Source organism: Gekko japonicus, unplaced genomic scaffold (assembly GCF_001447785.1).
Source record: "Gekko japonicus isolate JY-2015 unplaced genomic scaffold, Gekko_japonicus_V1.1 scaffold3000, whole genome shotgun sequence".
Lineage (NCBI taxonomy): Eukaryota > Metazoa > Chordata > Lepidosauria > Squamata > Gekkonidae > Gekko > Gekko japonicus.
The window spans coordinates 180199-197349 of record NW_015170981.1 but is presented as its reverse complement, the minus strand read 5'-3'; the positions used below and the strand labels follow the sequence as shown (position 1 = coordinate 197349).

General features: G+C 49.6%; 1 protein-coding gene across 1 annotated transcript in view; it reads left to right on the top strand.

Moving 5' to 3' along the window:
• Positions 1-186: 186 nt before the first annotated feature.
• Positions 187-17151, top strand: part of LOC107116943 (E1A-binding protein p400-like) — a gene marked incomplete at its 5' end in the record, with an annotated part of 68658 nt that continues 51693 nt past the window's right edge. The window contains 10 exons of the mRNA XM_015418971.1: positions 187-364; positions 510-646; positions 2346-2515; positions 3362-3536; positions 5099-5235; positions 5886-6072; positions 9737-9903; positions 10801-10988; positions 12998-13231; positions 15493-15657. Coding sequence (XP_015274457.1) covers positions 187-364; positions 510-646; positions 2346-2515; positions 3362-3536; positions 5099-5235; positions 5886-6072; positions 9737-9903; positions 10801-10988; positions 12998-13231; positions 15493-15657 — 1738 coding nt within the window. The remainder of the gene's footprint in view (positions 365-509; positions 647-2345; positions 2516-3361; positions 3537-5098; positions 5236-5885; positions 6073-9736; positions 9904-10800; positions 10989-12997; positions 13232-15492; positions 15658-17151) is intronic.

Below are 17151 nucleotides of genomic sequence, written 5' to 3'. Positions count from 1 at the left end.
TCACTTTTGCATCATGAAAGGGTTTGGAGGTGGGGCATCCCTAAGGCAGTGAACCGGTCGGCGAAAGTCTTTGGCTTCCCACGATCCATCAAAGCACAGCGTGATTTATATTGTTGAAGGGCTGCCTACTGTCTCGGAATGGTGAATCCAGATCAGAAAATGTGTCTGTGTGCAATGTCATTGCAGGTCAAATACAACACCCCACCTCTTCTGTATGGCTCCCTTCGAGAGTATCAGAAGATTGGCTTAGACTGGCTGGCAAAGCTGTACAAGAAGAATCTCAACGGCATTTTGGCAGACGAGGCTGGCCTCGGCAAAACGGTGCAGGTCATCGCGTTTTTTGCGCACCTGGCGTGCAACGAGGGTAAGCTGCCCTTGCCGTGCCCTCTGATCCGGCTCCGTTGCTTTAAATTGTTCAAACCCAGAGTGGGCCGTCAGCAACTTGTACAGCAAGTCTGACCTTGTAAGGGTGGTGGGTTTTTTTCATTCTTCTTTTGGTTCCTTCACAGGCGATTGGGGTCCTCACCTTGTCGTTGTTCGGAGCTGTAACATCTTGAAGTGGGAACTTGAACTGAAGCGTTGGTGCCCCGGGCTGAAAATCCTTCTCTATATCGGCAGCCAGCGAGAGCTCAGAGCAAAGAGACAGGTACCGCATTCTAGAGCCATTGTGCCATTTCCTTCTTGAGGTCCAGTGGAAGAGCCCCTCCTTTGCATGCAGCAGGTCCCAGGTTTAATCCCCAGCATTACCAGGTAAAAGGGTCAGGCGGTTGGTGATGAGAAACAGCCTCCGCCAGTCTAAGCAGACAGTACTGACTTTGACAGAGCGATCTTCCTGTCCAGTGTTCTCTCTAAGCCAAGTTAGTGTGAGCTAACTCACAGTTTTTTAGCTTCCGGCTCACACATTTTTGTCTCAGCTCAGGAAGGATGACTCCAGAGCAAACTTATTTTATGCAGCGGCCAAATTGCTTGCTCAAAATTTTACTGCCAGTAGCTCACAAAGTAGAATTTTTGTGCACAAGACTCCGCAGCTTAGAGGGAGCTTTGCTCCTATTCTGTATAAGGCAGCTTAGTCCACCTGTGTCTTAACACTATCCGCTTGTTAGTTGTGTCTCCCACCCACTCTCAGACTGCTGGTTTAGCCTCCCAACAACCTTGTGAGGTAGTTAGGCTGAGAGATTCTGACTTGCCCAAGGCTCACCTACTGAGCAGCACAGCTGGGTTTTTAACACAAGAGAAGCCCTGTTGGATCAGGCCAGTGGCCCACCCCGTCCGGCGCTCTGAGTCACACAGTGGCCAAAACCCAGGTGCCATTGGGAGGTCCACCAGCAGGGTAGCAGTAAATTTTTGTAACAATAAATTACAATTTCCTAGGACTGTCTTTGCATCCAGAGGTCTTGATAGAGCAGGAAGAGGGACTGGTTTCCTAGGCCCAGGAAGCTCAAGGTCTTGGTTTTGCCAAGGCAAAGAAAGGCAGTATGTTCAGGTTGCCAGATGGTGCCTAGGCAAGAGCCATTTCAGGGATCTGGAGGAGGGCAGGAAAGGACGAGGCAGATCGTGAGAGGGGAGGGCAGGAAGGGATGAGCCAGTGCTCAGCTCTCTGTGGCCCTTTCTGATATGCCCAAGGTAATGTCGATTGCCACTTTGGGGTCAGGAAGGAATGTTCCTCCAGGCCAGACTGGAGGTTTTTGGCTTTCCTCTGGGCATGGAGGCAGGAGTCACTGGGGGAGCGGGAAGAGAAGGTAGTTGCGAACGTCCTGCATTGTGCAGGGGGTTGGACTAGATGATCCTTGAAGTACCCTTGCAGCTCTGTGTTTGTAGGTTAGATGTTTCTGAGAAGCGCTGGAATTCTGCAGTATTCTCTGAACCCAGAGGCTCTAGTTAGCTATCATGTCTGGGGAGCGCTATAATCGATATGTATTTATACCCTGCCGTTCCACAAAGGCCTCGAAGGTATCTTGCAGCAGAGCAGTAAAACACGACGACTGAAATCAATAAAATGTCAGCATTAGAATTCATTGTGTTGTAGATTTGTTGATTTGCACTTCTGCATTAAATGCAGTGTTTTTAAAATATGGGTTAAGGTGCTGAAACAGGCAAGGAAGGGGGGGGGCAGTCATTGGAGAAGGTCAGGCCATGGGAATACCCTGCGAGGTTGCCTGGAAGACAGTTCCTCAGAAAGACCACCTCTCCCCAAAAGTCATTTTCCTTTAGCTTGTCTCCCTCTTCCCCATGGTGACGGCTGCTTCTTTTGCACGTGAGGTTCTAGGCTCCGCGAGTTCTCCACCTGTTCCAAGTGCTGGTTTCGTACTATAGGGATTTGTCCTTTTTGTTTTTTCCTTTTGTAGGAGTGGTTGGAACCCAACAGCTTTAACGTCTGCATCACCTCCTACAAGCAGCTTTTCAAAGGCCACCAGGCGTTCATGAAAATGCGGTGGAAATACCTGGTCGTCGATGAGATGCAACAGATCAAAAACATGACCGAGAAGCACTGGGAAGCTCTTCTCTGTCTCCGCAGGTCTGAAGCCTCTGGAAGCATTACCTTTGCTCCCTTTCCTTCCCTCCCACTGAGCTTTTGGATTTACTGGCTCTTCTCTGTGGGCCATGTTTTCCACGGATCTGGGCCACTGGCTTTTGCAGTGTTGCCTCTTAAGAGCATAATTGTTGTGAGCCTGGTTTGAGTCAGGGATCCTTCTGTATGTGTGGAATAAAGGTAAAGGTTTCCCTTGCTCGAAAGCCAGTCGAATCCGACTCTAGGGGTGCGGTGCTAGTTTCTGTTTCCAAGCCGAAGAGCCAGCGCTGTCTGAAGACGTTTCAGTGGTCATGTGTCTGGCATGACTAAATGCCGAGGTGCACGGAATGCTGTTACCTTCCCACCGAAGTGGTACCTATTTACCTACTTTCAATTTCTTGCTTTTGAACTGCTAGGTTAGGAGGAGCTGGGATCAGAGACGGGAGCTCACTCCGTCATGCGGCACTCGGGTCTCGGAACTGCTGAACTACTGACCTTCTGGCCTGCAGTTCAGCATCGTAACCACTGAGCCACCGCATCCGCCAGTGTGTGGATTATGTGTGGAATAGTGGATAGTAAATGAATGGAGATACTGGGGTTAGATTCACTGACACAGTTTCTATGGTCTGGATGGAGGAGGTGTATAGATGTGCACAGGTCACTGGCTTTCTTTACAAAGTAACATCTAATGGTTTCTTGAATGAGTTTCCCCTTTTAATTTATGGATTCTTTTTACCCTGATTTACTTGCTACTTCTCTGGGGGTTCTCTCCCGGCCCACCATTAAGACCCATAATGGACATCTGTAGAGAGTTGGAAGATTGAACTGATTTAAATCTGTCTCTCTTCACAGTCAGCATCGCTTGCTCCTGATAGACACACCTTTGCACAACACCTTGATGGAACTGTGGACCATGGTGCACTTCTTGATTCCAGGGATCTCCAAAGCGTACCTGGATTTCCCGGTGAAAGCAGCCAATGAAGAGAATCAGGATTACTGCCACAAACTCGTCATAAGGCTGCACAGAGTGAGTCAGGCATTCTTGTTTTGAATGACAAGAGAGAGATCAAGAGAGAGATCTTGGAGTCGTAGTAGATAACTCACTGAAAATGTCGAGACGGTGTGTGACTGCAATAAAGAAGGCCAATGCTATGTTGGGGATTATTAGGAAGGGAATTGAAAACAGATCAGCCAATATCATAATGCCCCTATATAAATCAACGGTGAGACCTCATTTGGAATACTGTGTACAATTCTGGTCACCACACCTTAAAAAGGATATTATAGCTTTGGAAAAAGTGCAGAAAAGGGCAACTCGAATGATAAAAGGGTTGGAACACTTTCCCTATGAGGAAAGGTTAAAGCGCTTAGGGCTCTTTAGCTTGGAGAAAAGACGACTGAGGGGTGACATGATCGAGGTTTATAAGATTATGCATGGGAAAGAGCAGGTAAAGAAAGAGGTACTTTTCTCCCTTTCTCACAATACAAGAACCCGTGGGCACTCCATTGTGAGCCTGGTTTGAGTCAGGGATCCCTCTGTATGTGTGAGGTAAAGGTAAAGGTTTTCCTTGCTCGAAATCTAGTCAAATCCGACTCTAGGGGTGCGGTGCTAGTTTCTGTTTCCAAGCCGAAGAGCCAGCGCTGTCTGAAGACGTTTCAGTGGTCATGTGTCTGGCATGACTAAATGCCGAGGTGCACGGAATGCTGTTACCTTCCCACCGAAGTGGTACCTATTTACCTACTTTCAATTTCTTGCTTTTGAACTGCTAGGTTAGGAGGAGCTGGGATCAGAGACGGGAGCTCACTCCGTCATGTGGCACTCGGGTCTCGGAACTGCTGAACTATTGACCTTCTGGCCTGCAGTTCAGCATCGTAACCACTGAGCCACCGCATCCGCCAGTGTGTGGATTATGTGTGGAATAGTGGATAGTAAATGAATGGAGATACTGGGGTTAGATTCACTGACACAGTTTCTATGGTCTGGATGGAGGAGGTGTATAGATGTGCACAGGTCACTGGCTTTCTTTACAAAGTAACATCTAATGGTTTCTTGAATGAGTTTCCCCTTTTAATTTATGGATTCTTTTTACCCTGATTTACTTGCTACTTCTCTGGGGGTTCTCTCCCGGCCCACCATTAAGACCCATAATGGACATCTGTAGAGAGTTGGAAGATTGAACTGATTTAAATCTGTCTCTCTTCACAGTCAGCATCGCTTGCTCCTGATAGACACACCTTTGCACAACACCTTGATGGAACTGTGGACCATGGTGCACTTCTTGATTCCAGGGATCTCCAAAGCGTACCTGGATTTCCCGGTGAAAGCAGCCAATGAAGAGAATCAGGATTACTGCCACAAACTCGTCATAAGGCTGCACAGAGTGAGTCAGGCATTCTTGTTTTGAATGACATACAGAGCCATCCCAACTTCATTCGAATAACATTTATTTAACCAAAGGTTATTTTACCAGTAACTGGGATTTTCTTTTCCCCCTTCACACAGAGCCATCCCAGCTTCACGCGAATTGCATTTATTTAACCGAAGGTTATTTTACCTGTAACTGGGATTTTCTTTTCCCCCTTCACCAGATGATCCAGCCATTTATTTTACGAAGGTCAAAGAGAGACGTGGAGAAGCAGTTGACAAAGAAATACGAGCACGTGCTGAAGTGTCGGCTTTCGAACCGGCAGAAAGCCATGTACGAAGATGTCATATTGCAGCCGGGGTATGCGTTTGACTCTCTGGTTATGGACTTTTAGCCCCTCTTGAGTAGTTAACCCAAAGGAATAATCCTTGGCTCCATTTATGTGCTGTTTTGTGAATGTGGTGCACCTCTGGGATGTGGCTTCAGTCGACGAGACCATCCATGGGGGAAAATTGCCCATTAACCCGTGCACAAGCACTTTCACATTTACGCCACCCAGTGAATTGACTGCAGAAACCAAGCCATGGAATATAATTTGTTACATTCGAGCTCCCACCATCTCTGGGATGTGGCTTCAGTTGACGAGACCATCCATGGGGGAAATTGCACATTAACCCGTGTACAAGCACTTTCACATTTACGCCACCCGGTGAATTGACTGCCGAAACCAAGCCATGGATATAATTTGTTACATTCGAGCTCCCACCAGATAAATTTTCTGTGGGTCACGATTTTACATATTTAAACCAGAGGTTGCAGGTTTTCATTCTCTCTGTCCCTTTCCCTCTCTCAGCGTTCCAAAGCAGAAGTGACAGAAGTATTAGATATTAGCAGTGATAACACGTGGCCCATCATTCAGATGCTCTCTCTGGTGATGAATGACCTGTTTATGAGGCTCTGTAAAAATTCTCTGAAACTGATTGATTCCCCTGCCCTTTTTCTCCTGGCAGAACTCAAGACGCCCTCAAAAGCGGGCATTTTGTCAGCGTCCTTCATGTTTTGATGCAACTGCAAAAGATCTGCAATCATCCTGACTTGATAAACCCCCGGCTTTCCAGCTCTTCCTATGTCTCAGACACGTTGCAGTTTAGGACTGCCTCGCTGGTCTTAAAAGCACTTGAACACGGCCTTTGGAAGGTTAGTCAGCTGAATGTGGAGCTCGAAGAAGTTGCCTCTTCAATATCATAGTGTCTAAGTTCTCACGTGTGGATCTAATAGTACATGTCTGTCTGCAGCATCCTATATGGTTAAAGTCTCTGGTTAGCCACCACTTTGATTTGGGGTAGCTACTTTGAGGTGGAGGTGGGTAATTGTAGGCTGGGGCTCTACATCTGTCCCTGGAGTGGACCACCTGCAAATCCCATGGTTGTGGCGGCTGCTACTGTTCTCCCTAGCTGGAGGCTGTACTGTACTGGTCATGGGGCCTGGACTCGGCCCAGTGGTCAGCAGAGGAATGTAGATTGAGCCATCCACTCTTAGGAAGGGTCTTGTATGACTTGGAAGTTTGCATCCAACAATCCTAAACTCCAGAGAAGCTCAGGCTTCCTGAACTTGGCCAGATCTTTCCACCTCAGTTTGTCTGCCAAGAGTGACTCTTGCATGTTGCAGAGGATTCTGGGGTATGTGCTAGAGCAGTGGTGGCGAACCTATGGCACGGGTGCCAGAGATGGCACTCAGCGCCCTCTCTGTGGGCACGCGTGCCATCGCCCCAGCCAGGCCCAGACCATCATTAAAGTGTCGAATTCTCTGCCAAATAATTTTAAGTAAATGAAAGCATTTGGGATTGCTTTCCTTACTATGTTTGGATCATCTTAAGTTAATGTATGGGTTGTTTTTTCTAAAGTAAAACCTCGGTATTCAGGTTAAATTGCCGTGTTGGCACTTTGCGATAGATAAGTGGGTTTTGGGTCGCAGTTTGGGCACTCGGTCTCTAAAAGGTTCGCCATCACTGTGCTAGAGTGTTCTCTCGGTCCGGAAGTCGTGTGGGTGAATCCATCCAGGCTTTGTTGATAGCGTGTGCAAATTGAGAGCAGGCCCTGGGACTTGCCCCGGTAATAACCCGGTGTTGTAGAGAAGTCAGGAAGGACAGGCAAGCCGTGGGTCTTGTTGCCGAACTGCTACTGCAAAGATGGGGGGAGCACAGTATGAAAACCACTAAATGGGCTGGTCACGGCAGGGCGTGGGAAGGCTGTTCTTATTTTGTCATGGTTGCAGCTTTTATCAGTATCCTCATAACAAGAATCTTTAGTCCATATATATTTATTAGTAACGATTTTTTTAAGTGCTTTTGGATTTAGACATAATAATAATAATAATAATAATACCATTGACATACCAGACAGTGGGCTGGATTCAACCAGTTTTTCCTCTGGTGAAAAAGGAAGGAGGGGAGTTTCCTCCTTTTTAATTTTTAATATATTTTTTGCGTGTGTGTGTGTACCCGTGCCTGGAAGTCATGGCGACCTCTGGTGACTCCTACTGGGGCACGGAGGATGTTCAGAGCCTGCCTCTGCCTCCCAACCCTGGTATTCTCTGGAGGTCTCCCATCCAAGTGCTTGCCAGGGTCAGCCCTGCTTAACTTCTGAGATCTGATGAGACTGCGCTTGCCTGGGTTATCCAGGTCAGGGTGGTGGTGCGGTGTCCCCTTTTGACCACCAGAAACGTCTGTCCTGGGAGGGTTATACGGCTTGTGTGGTTCTGGTTTTAACCTTCAAGACCCTTAGCGGTCAGGGACCTGCATATCTTCAGGACTGCCTCTCCCAGTATGCCCCTGGAAGAGCGTGCTCAGGAAAGAAGAGCTTCCTGGTGGTCCCTGACCCGAGAGAAGTCCGGCTGTCCTCGACCAGGGCCAGGGCCTTTTCAGCCCTGGCCCCCGCCTGGTGGAACACACTGCTGGAAGACAGCAGGGCACGCAAGGCAGAGATGTTCTGCCGGGCCTTCGGTTGAGGACAGCGACGGGGGTGTCCTTTGGCACTCTCACACAGGTCCCCATCCCTCATAACCCCTTCCTGTAGGGAGTTTGGGAAGACGGAATCCTTTCTGCCATCTTGTATATGCTGTTTTATGTATTGGTATTTATTGGGCTGTTTTAATTTAGTTTTAATCTGAGATTTGTTTATTATTTTGTTGTAAGCCGCCCTGAGCCCTACTTGTAGGGAAGGGTGGCCTAGCAAATCTAATTTAATAAGTAAGTAAATAAAAAGCTGTGTGGTACAGCAGAGAGCGCAGGGAGGGGAGTTGTTCGAGATGGAGTGCAAAAGCTGCCTGGATGCAGCCCAGGTATCCAGTAGTGAGGATCCAGGTGCAGTGTTTTTGGCTTGGCAGGTACAGGCTTGAAAGTGACTCCCAAGCGATCCTGTGAATCCCCTTTGTTTAGCTCTGTAGAGTGGTCACATGGACACATGAGACTGCCTTATACTGAATCAGGCAGAGGTCTTTCACACCCCGTACTGCCTTGTCCTTTTAACTGGAGATACCGGGGGTTGAACCTGGGACTTCCTGCGTGCCAAGCAGATGCTCTACCACGGAACCACAGCCCACTCTTGTTGTCTCCCACTGTTGTGGTCTGGACTGCTACAGCCCAGTTTTGAGCTTTTTCAGTGGCTGCACTGTTGTTGCACAGCCGTCTTTCCGTATATGTTTAATGGGTCTCTGCCCTCTTCCCCCACCTCAGGATACTGGCAGAACTTTTTAGCAATGCCTTCAAGGGTATTTAGTGGACCTCGTGTGCTTTGAGTTTGACATAGCTAGCAAGTTGGTTATATATGGTCGACTTTGTGTAGTTTGTTATGATCTGTGCTGTGTGTGGTGGAGGGGTTAAGAGCAGTGTTCCCTCTAAGCTGAGTTAGTGTGAGCTAGCTCACAGTTTTTTAGCCTCTAGCTCACAAATTTTTGTCTTAGCTCAGGAAGAACAGCTCCAAAGCAAACTGATTTATGCAGTTGCCAAATCGCTCACTCACAACTTTAATGCCAGCAGCTCACAAAGTAGGATTTTTGCTCACAAGACTCCACACTTTAGAGGGAACATTGGTTAAGAGCAGCGGATTCTAATCTGGAGAACCGGGTTTGATTCCCCACTTCTCCCCATGTAGCCAGCTGGGTGACCTTGGGTCAGTCACAGAGCAGTTCTCTCGGAGCTCTCTCAGCCCCACCTACCTCACAGGGGGTCTGTTGTGGGGAGAGGAAGGGAAGGAGATTGTAAGCCGCTCTGAGATTCTGAGTGAAGGACGGGATTATAAATGCAGCTCCTCCTCCTTCCTGCCCCCGCAGACTTGTTGTCAGTGAATGCCAGCGCGCCTACCGTCAGCTGTGGGCAGATTTTGCCCCTACCAAAATGTGTGTCATTCATTCATTCATTTAGATGGTTTTCAGGAGGGTAGCCCTTGTTGGCTTGCAGTAGCACCTTCGAGACCAATGTCACTTTTGGGGTTTGAGCTTTTGAGCGTCAGAGCTCCCTTCGTCAGACATGAAGGGAGGTCAGACTCTTAAAAGCTTATACTCCCCAAATCTCCTCCTTCTCGAAGGTGTTACTGCGCTTGTATCCAGCTGTCATTCCTTTAGATGAGGGGGAAATAAAGGGGTGGGCCACAGAGGTGGGCTTTATGCAGGTTCTGTCACCCCAACTACTGAGAATCAAATCCGTTCCTACCTGGCACGGCACTGTTCCTTGTTCTGGGTTGCATCTCTCAGTCTCGTGCCGGAGTTTTTGCCGGCTGGTACAGAATGTGGGTAGCTTTGGCTTTTTTTACACGCCCTCAGAGGCACCCTTGCCTTTTAAATTTCTCTGCAAACAACACTTCAGGACACAGACCTGAGCCTCTTTGATCTGATCGGGATCGAGAACAATATGACCCGGTACGAGTCACAGGTGCTGCCAAAGCAGAAGGTCACCCGGAAGCTCATCGAAGAAATCTACACCTCTCCTCCACCTCCCCCAAGACCCAATCCGGTAAAGCTGAAGCCTAGCAGGTACGTAGCGCTGTGGGGGACAGGACGGGACGGACAACAACAACACAAGACAACGCAAGATCTTTTTGTTCCATTTCACTAGCAGTTGAGAAACGAAATGCAGTGCTCACTTGGGCAGCGCATATAACTAAAATTGGAATGATACAGAGAAGAGGAAGGGAAACACAGTTTTTGCTGCTGCTTTTAATCATATGCACACCCCTGCAGTCTAAAACAGAATAGTCCAGACACAAGTTGATCAGTGCAGTGGGAATGAGACCTGAAGGAAAGCTGTCCCCTTGTTTTGATTCATGCCTCACGTCCCCCTCCCCACTCTAGGAAAATTTAGTTGGTAAACTCCTTAGGACAATGACTTATACTTTTGAGAGGTTACCTAACACCCCGTGTGCATTGATGGTGGTGTGTACATAAGCTGCAGCAAAAAAGAAAAGAAATAATTAGTTGGCCAAACTCTGGTTTGGTTCAGACATTGTAGGGCCCGCTCACTGAACTGATTTGGTCATCAGTTCATTGCTCATGTGCTTCTCTCATGCAAGTTCATGGGCACCTTTTCCCTGACTTTTGTGGTATGAGATAACCACTATCCATTTCAGGCAAATTATACCTATCAATAATCAGAAATTGACTCCATGCCGGGGTTTTTAAGCCTGGAAGAGACTTGATAAACAATGGTTTGGCGGTTGGGCATTGTGCCAGGGTTGCGGGGTATGTTTATGTCACCATACCTGTATTTACTGTTCAGTTCTGGGAAATATTTCCACCATTCACCTCTGAACTTGAAAATGTAACACGAGATTTATAACCAGTTTTGATTTTTTTTTTTTGGACTTGCATTCTCTTATTGTCTCTGAAATTTTTTGGGGGGGATAATTAATATAATGCCTCTAACTTTATCAGATTATTCCAACCGGTTCAGTATGGACAGAAGCCCGAAGGCAGGATTGCAGCGTTTCCAAGCACTCAAGTGCAACGTTCGGCAACCACGGCAACGGTGGCTCAGCAGGGACAAGTGCGAGGAAGGTCACCCGTCGCTACGGTGTCTGCGAATCAAGGTAATAAAGGTATTGCAATTCTTGTTCTCTCCTGTCTGTGTGTGCCGTACACTAGCCTCTTAAAATTTAAAAATCTCCTCCCAATTTATGGCCACTTCTTTCAACCAGCTTGGCACGTTGAGACTGAGGGTTGCATTGGATGAATGGAAAAGTTCAGTATATTGCAGCTTGACAGTTTTGCGTCCCTCCACGCCCAGCTGGTACTCACGTGCACAAGGCAATCGTACAGCAGACCAAAACGGGGTGGCTGTTTGCTGTTGGTAAAGGTTGATTGAGTTTAACAGCCGGGCACACCGTAAAGAGTTCAGAAGCCCAGCTCCACTGCCCTCCACAGGGGTCCAGCCGACCCACATTCTGAATGTACGGATTTGGCCATCTGAATGGGCCCTTAGTGGTCTAGATTTGCATACAGCCTCCCTGAGGAGAGCTTGTCCTGACCCCACCATGTTGATTCTGTTTTGGTGTCTCGGCTGGGCCAGGGGACAGAGGGCTGTTTTTCCTCCCATTCCCCGGGTCATCGTAGGCCTGCGTGAGCGAGTGTCTATCTGGACTGACAGGACAGTGCCATTCATGATTTATGGATCCCCGTTTGGGAACTCTGCTTCCAGGACCTTCCCATTTAACTCCAAGGTCTTGGTGAACTGCCGTATGGGAATGATTCTCTTGAGACTATATGAGTTGATGACAGGGCTAGGGAATCAGACGTCTGAATGCCTCTCCACAGCAAAACCGCCATGTGTGGAAAGCCAAGTGCTCCAGCCTAACCTTTTTGCCGATGAGGTGTGTGAGAAGATAGCTTGATGTCGAACCAGTGGAGCAATTAAGCAGTTTCTCACCTGCGTGCCCCCTGGGAGGACTGTACCACGGGCCCTTCCCTAAGTGTTTGTTCTGAAAGTGAGCAGCCTATGGGAAGCTGCTGTGCACACCCTGTGCATCATCAGTCCATTCTGACCTACAGCAGCTCTCAGGCAGGAAAGAAGATCTTTTCTCAGTACCTGTTACTTGGATCCTTTCACTGAGTCTGGGATCTTCTTGGTAACAACCTTGTATTTTACTGTTGTGCCGTGGCCTGTCACTCATTTTGGTTTGATTCGAGTCTAGTAGCCGCTTAGCGGCCAAGAAGAGTAATTAACACGTGGAATTTACGGCCGCAGGAAGTGGTGGCAGCTACAAGCATAGACAAGAGATTGGAGAAACATCTGGAGCAGAGGTCCCTCCGTGGCTATTAGCCACAAGGTGTAGACGGAGCACTCTGTCTGGGGCAGTGGTACTCTGTCTTCTTGGTGCTGGGGGGGCACGAGAGGGAGGGGCTTTTGGAGTTCTGGCCCCACTGGTGCACCTCCTGACGGCAGCTGGGTTTTGGCCACCGTGCGACACAGAGCGTTGGACTGGATGGGCCATTGGCGTCATCCAACATGGCTTCTCTTCTGTTCGTAAGAGTTTCAGGGTATAAGCGTTCAAGAACCAAAACTCCCTTTGTCAGACACGAGTGGCTGACGAAGGGAGAGCTTTGATTCATGAAAGCTAATACCCTGTTGGTCTTTACGGTGCTCCCGGACTTGAATCTAACTATCCTACCGCAGACCAGCACAAGCTACCCTCTGAAACGACTGTTTTGGTTTGTCTCGGTAGTGCCAGGTGTGGGAGGGTGGGGCGGAGAGTACAATGTCTGAGGGTGTCTCTCGGCATCCCTGCTGAGCTGTCTGATGCCAGCTGTTGGGAGCTCCCACCTTCTAGAACACTAACGGCTTTGGCACCCAAACTAAGAGCGAGGGCATGTGTGTATCCACCGCCACAGCGGGACTCCCCATTCTGTGTGTGACGCGCCGAACAGGCTAGTTGGTGCCCCACGGAGTAACCCACGGCACGGTCTGTATTTAGCTCCTGATTTGGGGGATGTGTGTGAATATAAAGTTTTGCAGGGGATTCATGCTTCTAACTTGCCAAAAAAAATTAAACGATTACCAGCAATCCAGTGATATGTAAGCTCCAACCCGGGACCAGGTCTAACAGCTTCCACCACCCAACCTTATCGATTACAGCCGCCGCCGCACCCCAGTTTCAGACCTCTCAGGCTTCCGCCAGTGCTCCAAGACCGCAGGCAGCAGCAGCGACCTTCGCCACGGCAGCTAGCCCGGCCCATCCAGCCAAACCGCGGGCCCAGACCGCCGTGCAGGCCTTACAGCTAGGCCAGGCCCCCTCCACACACACCATCCAACAGAGTGTGCTGCCTCAGAGGCTGGTATTGACCTCTCAGGCCCAGGCACGGTTGCCCAGTAAGTGCCACCGCCGCCACCACCCCCCAAACCTCCCTTCCAGGTTTCTCCCGCCTCTCTGGTTTTTTTTTTTTAAACTTCCCTGAGGTTAAGTTACGAGGCACCCTAAAAATGTGTACAGAACAATTTGTCGTTGTCTCTCCCCCTCCTCTTCCTTCTCTCCCCCCCCATAGCTAGCAGTCCAGTGGTGCCTTCTGACACACTCCACAGCGGGACTCCCCATTCTGTGTGTGACGCGCCGAACAGGCTAGTTGGTGCCCCACGGAGTAACCCACGGCACGGTCTGTATTTAGCTCCTGATTTGGGGGATGTGTGTGAATATAAAGTTTTGCAGGGGATTCATGCTTCTAACTTGCCAAAAAAAATTAAACGATTACCAGCAATCCAGTGATATGTAAGCTCCAACCCGGGACCAGGTCTAACAGCTTCCACCACCCAACCTTATCGATTACAGCCGCCGCCGCACCCCAGTTTCAGACCTCTCAGGCTTCCGCCAGTGCTCCAAGACCGCAGGCAGCAGCAGCGACCTTCGCCACGGCAGCTAGCCCGGCCCATCCAGCCAAACCGCGGGCCCAGACCGCCGTGCAGGCCTTACAGCTAGGCCAGGCCCCCTCCACACACACCATCCAACAGAGTGTGCTGCCTCAGAGGCTGGTATTGACCTCTCAGGCCCAGGCACGGTTGCCCAGTAAGTGCCACCGCCGCCACCACCCCCCAAACCTCCCTTCCAGGTTTCTCCCGCCTCTCTGGTTTTTTTTTTTTAAACTTCCCTGAGGTTAAGTTACGAGGCACCCTAAAAATGTGTACAGAACAATTTGTCGTTGTCTCTCCCCCTCCTCTTCCCGTTCTCCACCCGCCCCCCGCCCCACCTCCAACCGACTCTTCCGAGTAGCTTGCTCGCCATTCACGTTGCTTTATTGCACCGAGTCTTAAAATTCGGATCAGAGAACAATGGAAATTTGCTGTGGACATACATTAGCGGTGTCAACTTAATCTCCTTGTTTCTGCATGTCTTCCTCTGCTGGCCGAACGTCCTCTGGACCCGGAAACTTTATACTTTTAAAGATCTTGTCCTAATTTTATACACTTCTCCCCTCCTCCTTTTTCTTTCTTGCTTCCCCTCCCCCCAAAAAACCACTAACCTCCATCCTGCTAAGATGTCCTCTAGACTTTCTCAGAGACGAGTTGTGACGGTCAGGCAGAGAGGGGTGAGCGGTCCCCACAGGTGGCTTTGCTTCTGGCTCATACGCGCCCTGCCTATCAGCATGTCTAGAGAATCTCCAGCACTGATGTACTAATGTTTTAATTCCTTGAGGGGGGTGATGAAGCTGCCTTCGCAAAAGCGAAACATCTCCTAAGCTTGGGAGACGTTTTCTCTGGAAGCTTAGATCAGTGTATCAAAGCACAGAGCAGTCATTCAAATTGAAAACATACGGCTGATGTTTTTCAAGTTGCCTCTTTACATGTACAGGTCTGCAAGAGGTAAAGCGAAATCCGATTGTCGCATTTGGGAAAGCCATCGCAAAGTGCTTTCAGTGGAAGTTCTGGGTTTTTTATTTTCTCTTTTTCTGTCCTGTCCTAGCAAATCTATCATGATCTGGAGTTGCTATTTTTCCCCCTTAAAAAAATGCTGCTTACAAGCAGGAAATCACACGTGACCTAATGTCCTGGCCCCACTGGTGGACCTCCTGATGGCACCTGGTATTTTTGGCCACTGTGTGACAGAGTGTTGGACTGGATGGGCCATTGGCTTGATCCAACATTGGCTTCTCTTATGTTCTTGCTTCAGTTGCAAGTAACTAAACTCAGCATTCCCATTGGCACCCTTCAAGCTTTTGAGCCCCTGTAAAACTCTCCAGCGGGTCCTGTGTTGCTTTTGAAAAGGCAGTCAAGGTTGACCTTAACGACTTTCTGCTCTCTTGGTTTCCACAAAGTGTCACATGAGTGTTGCCAGGTAGCTCTTGCCGCGCATAAAAATGGACAACTAACTTCTTTCCCCTCCCCTTCTTATCTGAAACGTTTTTCGTCTTGACGAACCAAAACCCATTTTTGTTGGTTGTTGCTGTTGGATAAAGCTGGTACCTGTGTAATTTTTATATGACACTTTTTTCCTCTGTACTACATGTTCCTTTCTGCATGGGGTGGGGTGGGGACGATTTCCAGCATCGGTTGTACTAACCCAAAATGAGAAGGTGGGGGGAGGATGCCAGCTGCATCTGGAAGACGGACCCTGAACGCGTGCTTCTGTCCTTCCCCTGCAGGCGGCGAAGTGGTGAAAATAGCCCAGCTGGCTTCCATTGCAGGGGCCCAGGGCAGGATTGCACAGCCTGAGACTCCCGTGACGTTGCAGTTCCAAGGGAACAAATTCACTTTATCTCACAGTCAGCTGCGTCAGCTCACAGCGGGACAGCCTCTGCAGCTGCAAGGTAACGCACATCTCCTTCCTCTTCCCCGGACGTTATCGTTCGCCGTCTTTCCCTCCCTCTGATTTTTATCGTGCTCTTCCTTGCAAGAGCCGTGTGAGGTAGGGTGAGCTGCAAGAGCTCACCCGGGGAACTTCAGGGTTGAGTGGGGATTTGAACCCGGGTTGTCGGCAGGGGCAAGAGTTCTGACTGCGGACTGACTTCCTGGCTTGCAGCCCCGCTAAGTTTAGAACTGAGGTGACGGCAGAAACCTCGAGCTGAAGCTGGTCTTGCTTCCTGTGTTGTTCATCCGCATGAGCTTCCCAGCATATCGCAATATGACAATATGACAAAAATATGTATTCTACCATTGTCAGTTTGGTGCAGTGGTTAAGTGCACGGACTCTAATCTGGGAGAACTGGGTTTGATTCCCCACTCCTCCACTTGCACCTGCTGGATGACCTTGGGCAAGCTGTAGTTCTGATAAGAGCTGTTCTTGAAAAAGAGCTGTTTCTGTCAGAGCTCTCTCAGCCCCACCCGCCTCACAGGGTGCCTGTTGTGGGGAAGGGAAGGGAGAGGAGATTGTAAGCCGCTCTGAGACTCCCTTGGGTAGTGAAGGGCGGGGGAGAAATCCAACCTCCTCCTCCTACCTGGGATTTCCTGTTGTCATGCTTAAGATTTCCCACCTCTTTCATTATTATTGTTGTTTGCACTGTCTTATGGCTCTTAAATTCTAGTCCTCCTGTGTTATTCATTGGAGGCTCTGCTGTCTGATTGAACCAGGGCCGTAGCTAACCCCTTCCTTGGGGGGGGGGGGGGCTGGGAAAAGTGGGAGGGCCAGGGTGTGTGCGTGCGTGCGCCCCACACACATCACCCGGGCACGTGCCCCGCGTTGGCAATAAAGCTAGGAGCCTGCTAAGCACATTTTACTCTCCTTGTAATCACAAAGCAGAATTTTACTCTCCATGTAATTCACAAAGCACAATCTTCTCTTGCACTCACCTAGCACAGCCAAAACCACGTGCGTCTCCGCCCCCTCCCCACCTCAAGGAGGGATCTCCAGCCCACAAAGCCGCCAGTCTCAGGGAAACAGCATTCACACGAAACGTGTGACCAGAGGAGTCGAGGCACAGGCTCGCCCAACTTTGCAAACGGGTCGCCCAATTTTGCAAACGCGTCAAATCCCATCCCGCAGTCATTGGAACAAAAAGAGACCACAGGAGTGTTTCTAATGGAATGAGAGGCTTTGGTTTGACCGCCGTGCTGAAAGGACGCCGCTCCAAACCACTCGGGCGGCCATCTGCAAGGGGCCGTGGTGCGCTGCGAAACCCAGACTGAAAGCGCGTTCCTCTGCACGTGAGTGGAAGCGCCCCCCGCCCCGAGGCTTCTCCTTACCGCTTGGGATAGAATGCAAAACAGGACGCCCAGCCCTTCCTCACAGATACTCCTTCCCTGCCCGGGGCGCGGGGAGGGGGGGGAGAGTCGCCCCCGCCTCACCTCACGCTGTTCCGTGAGAG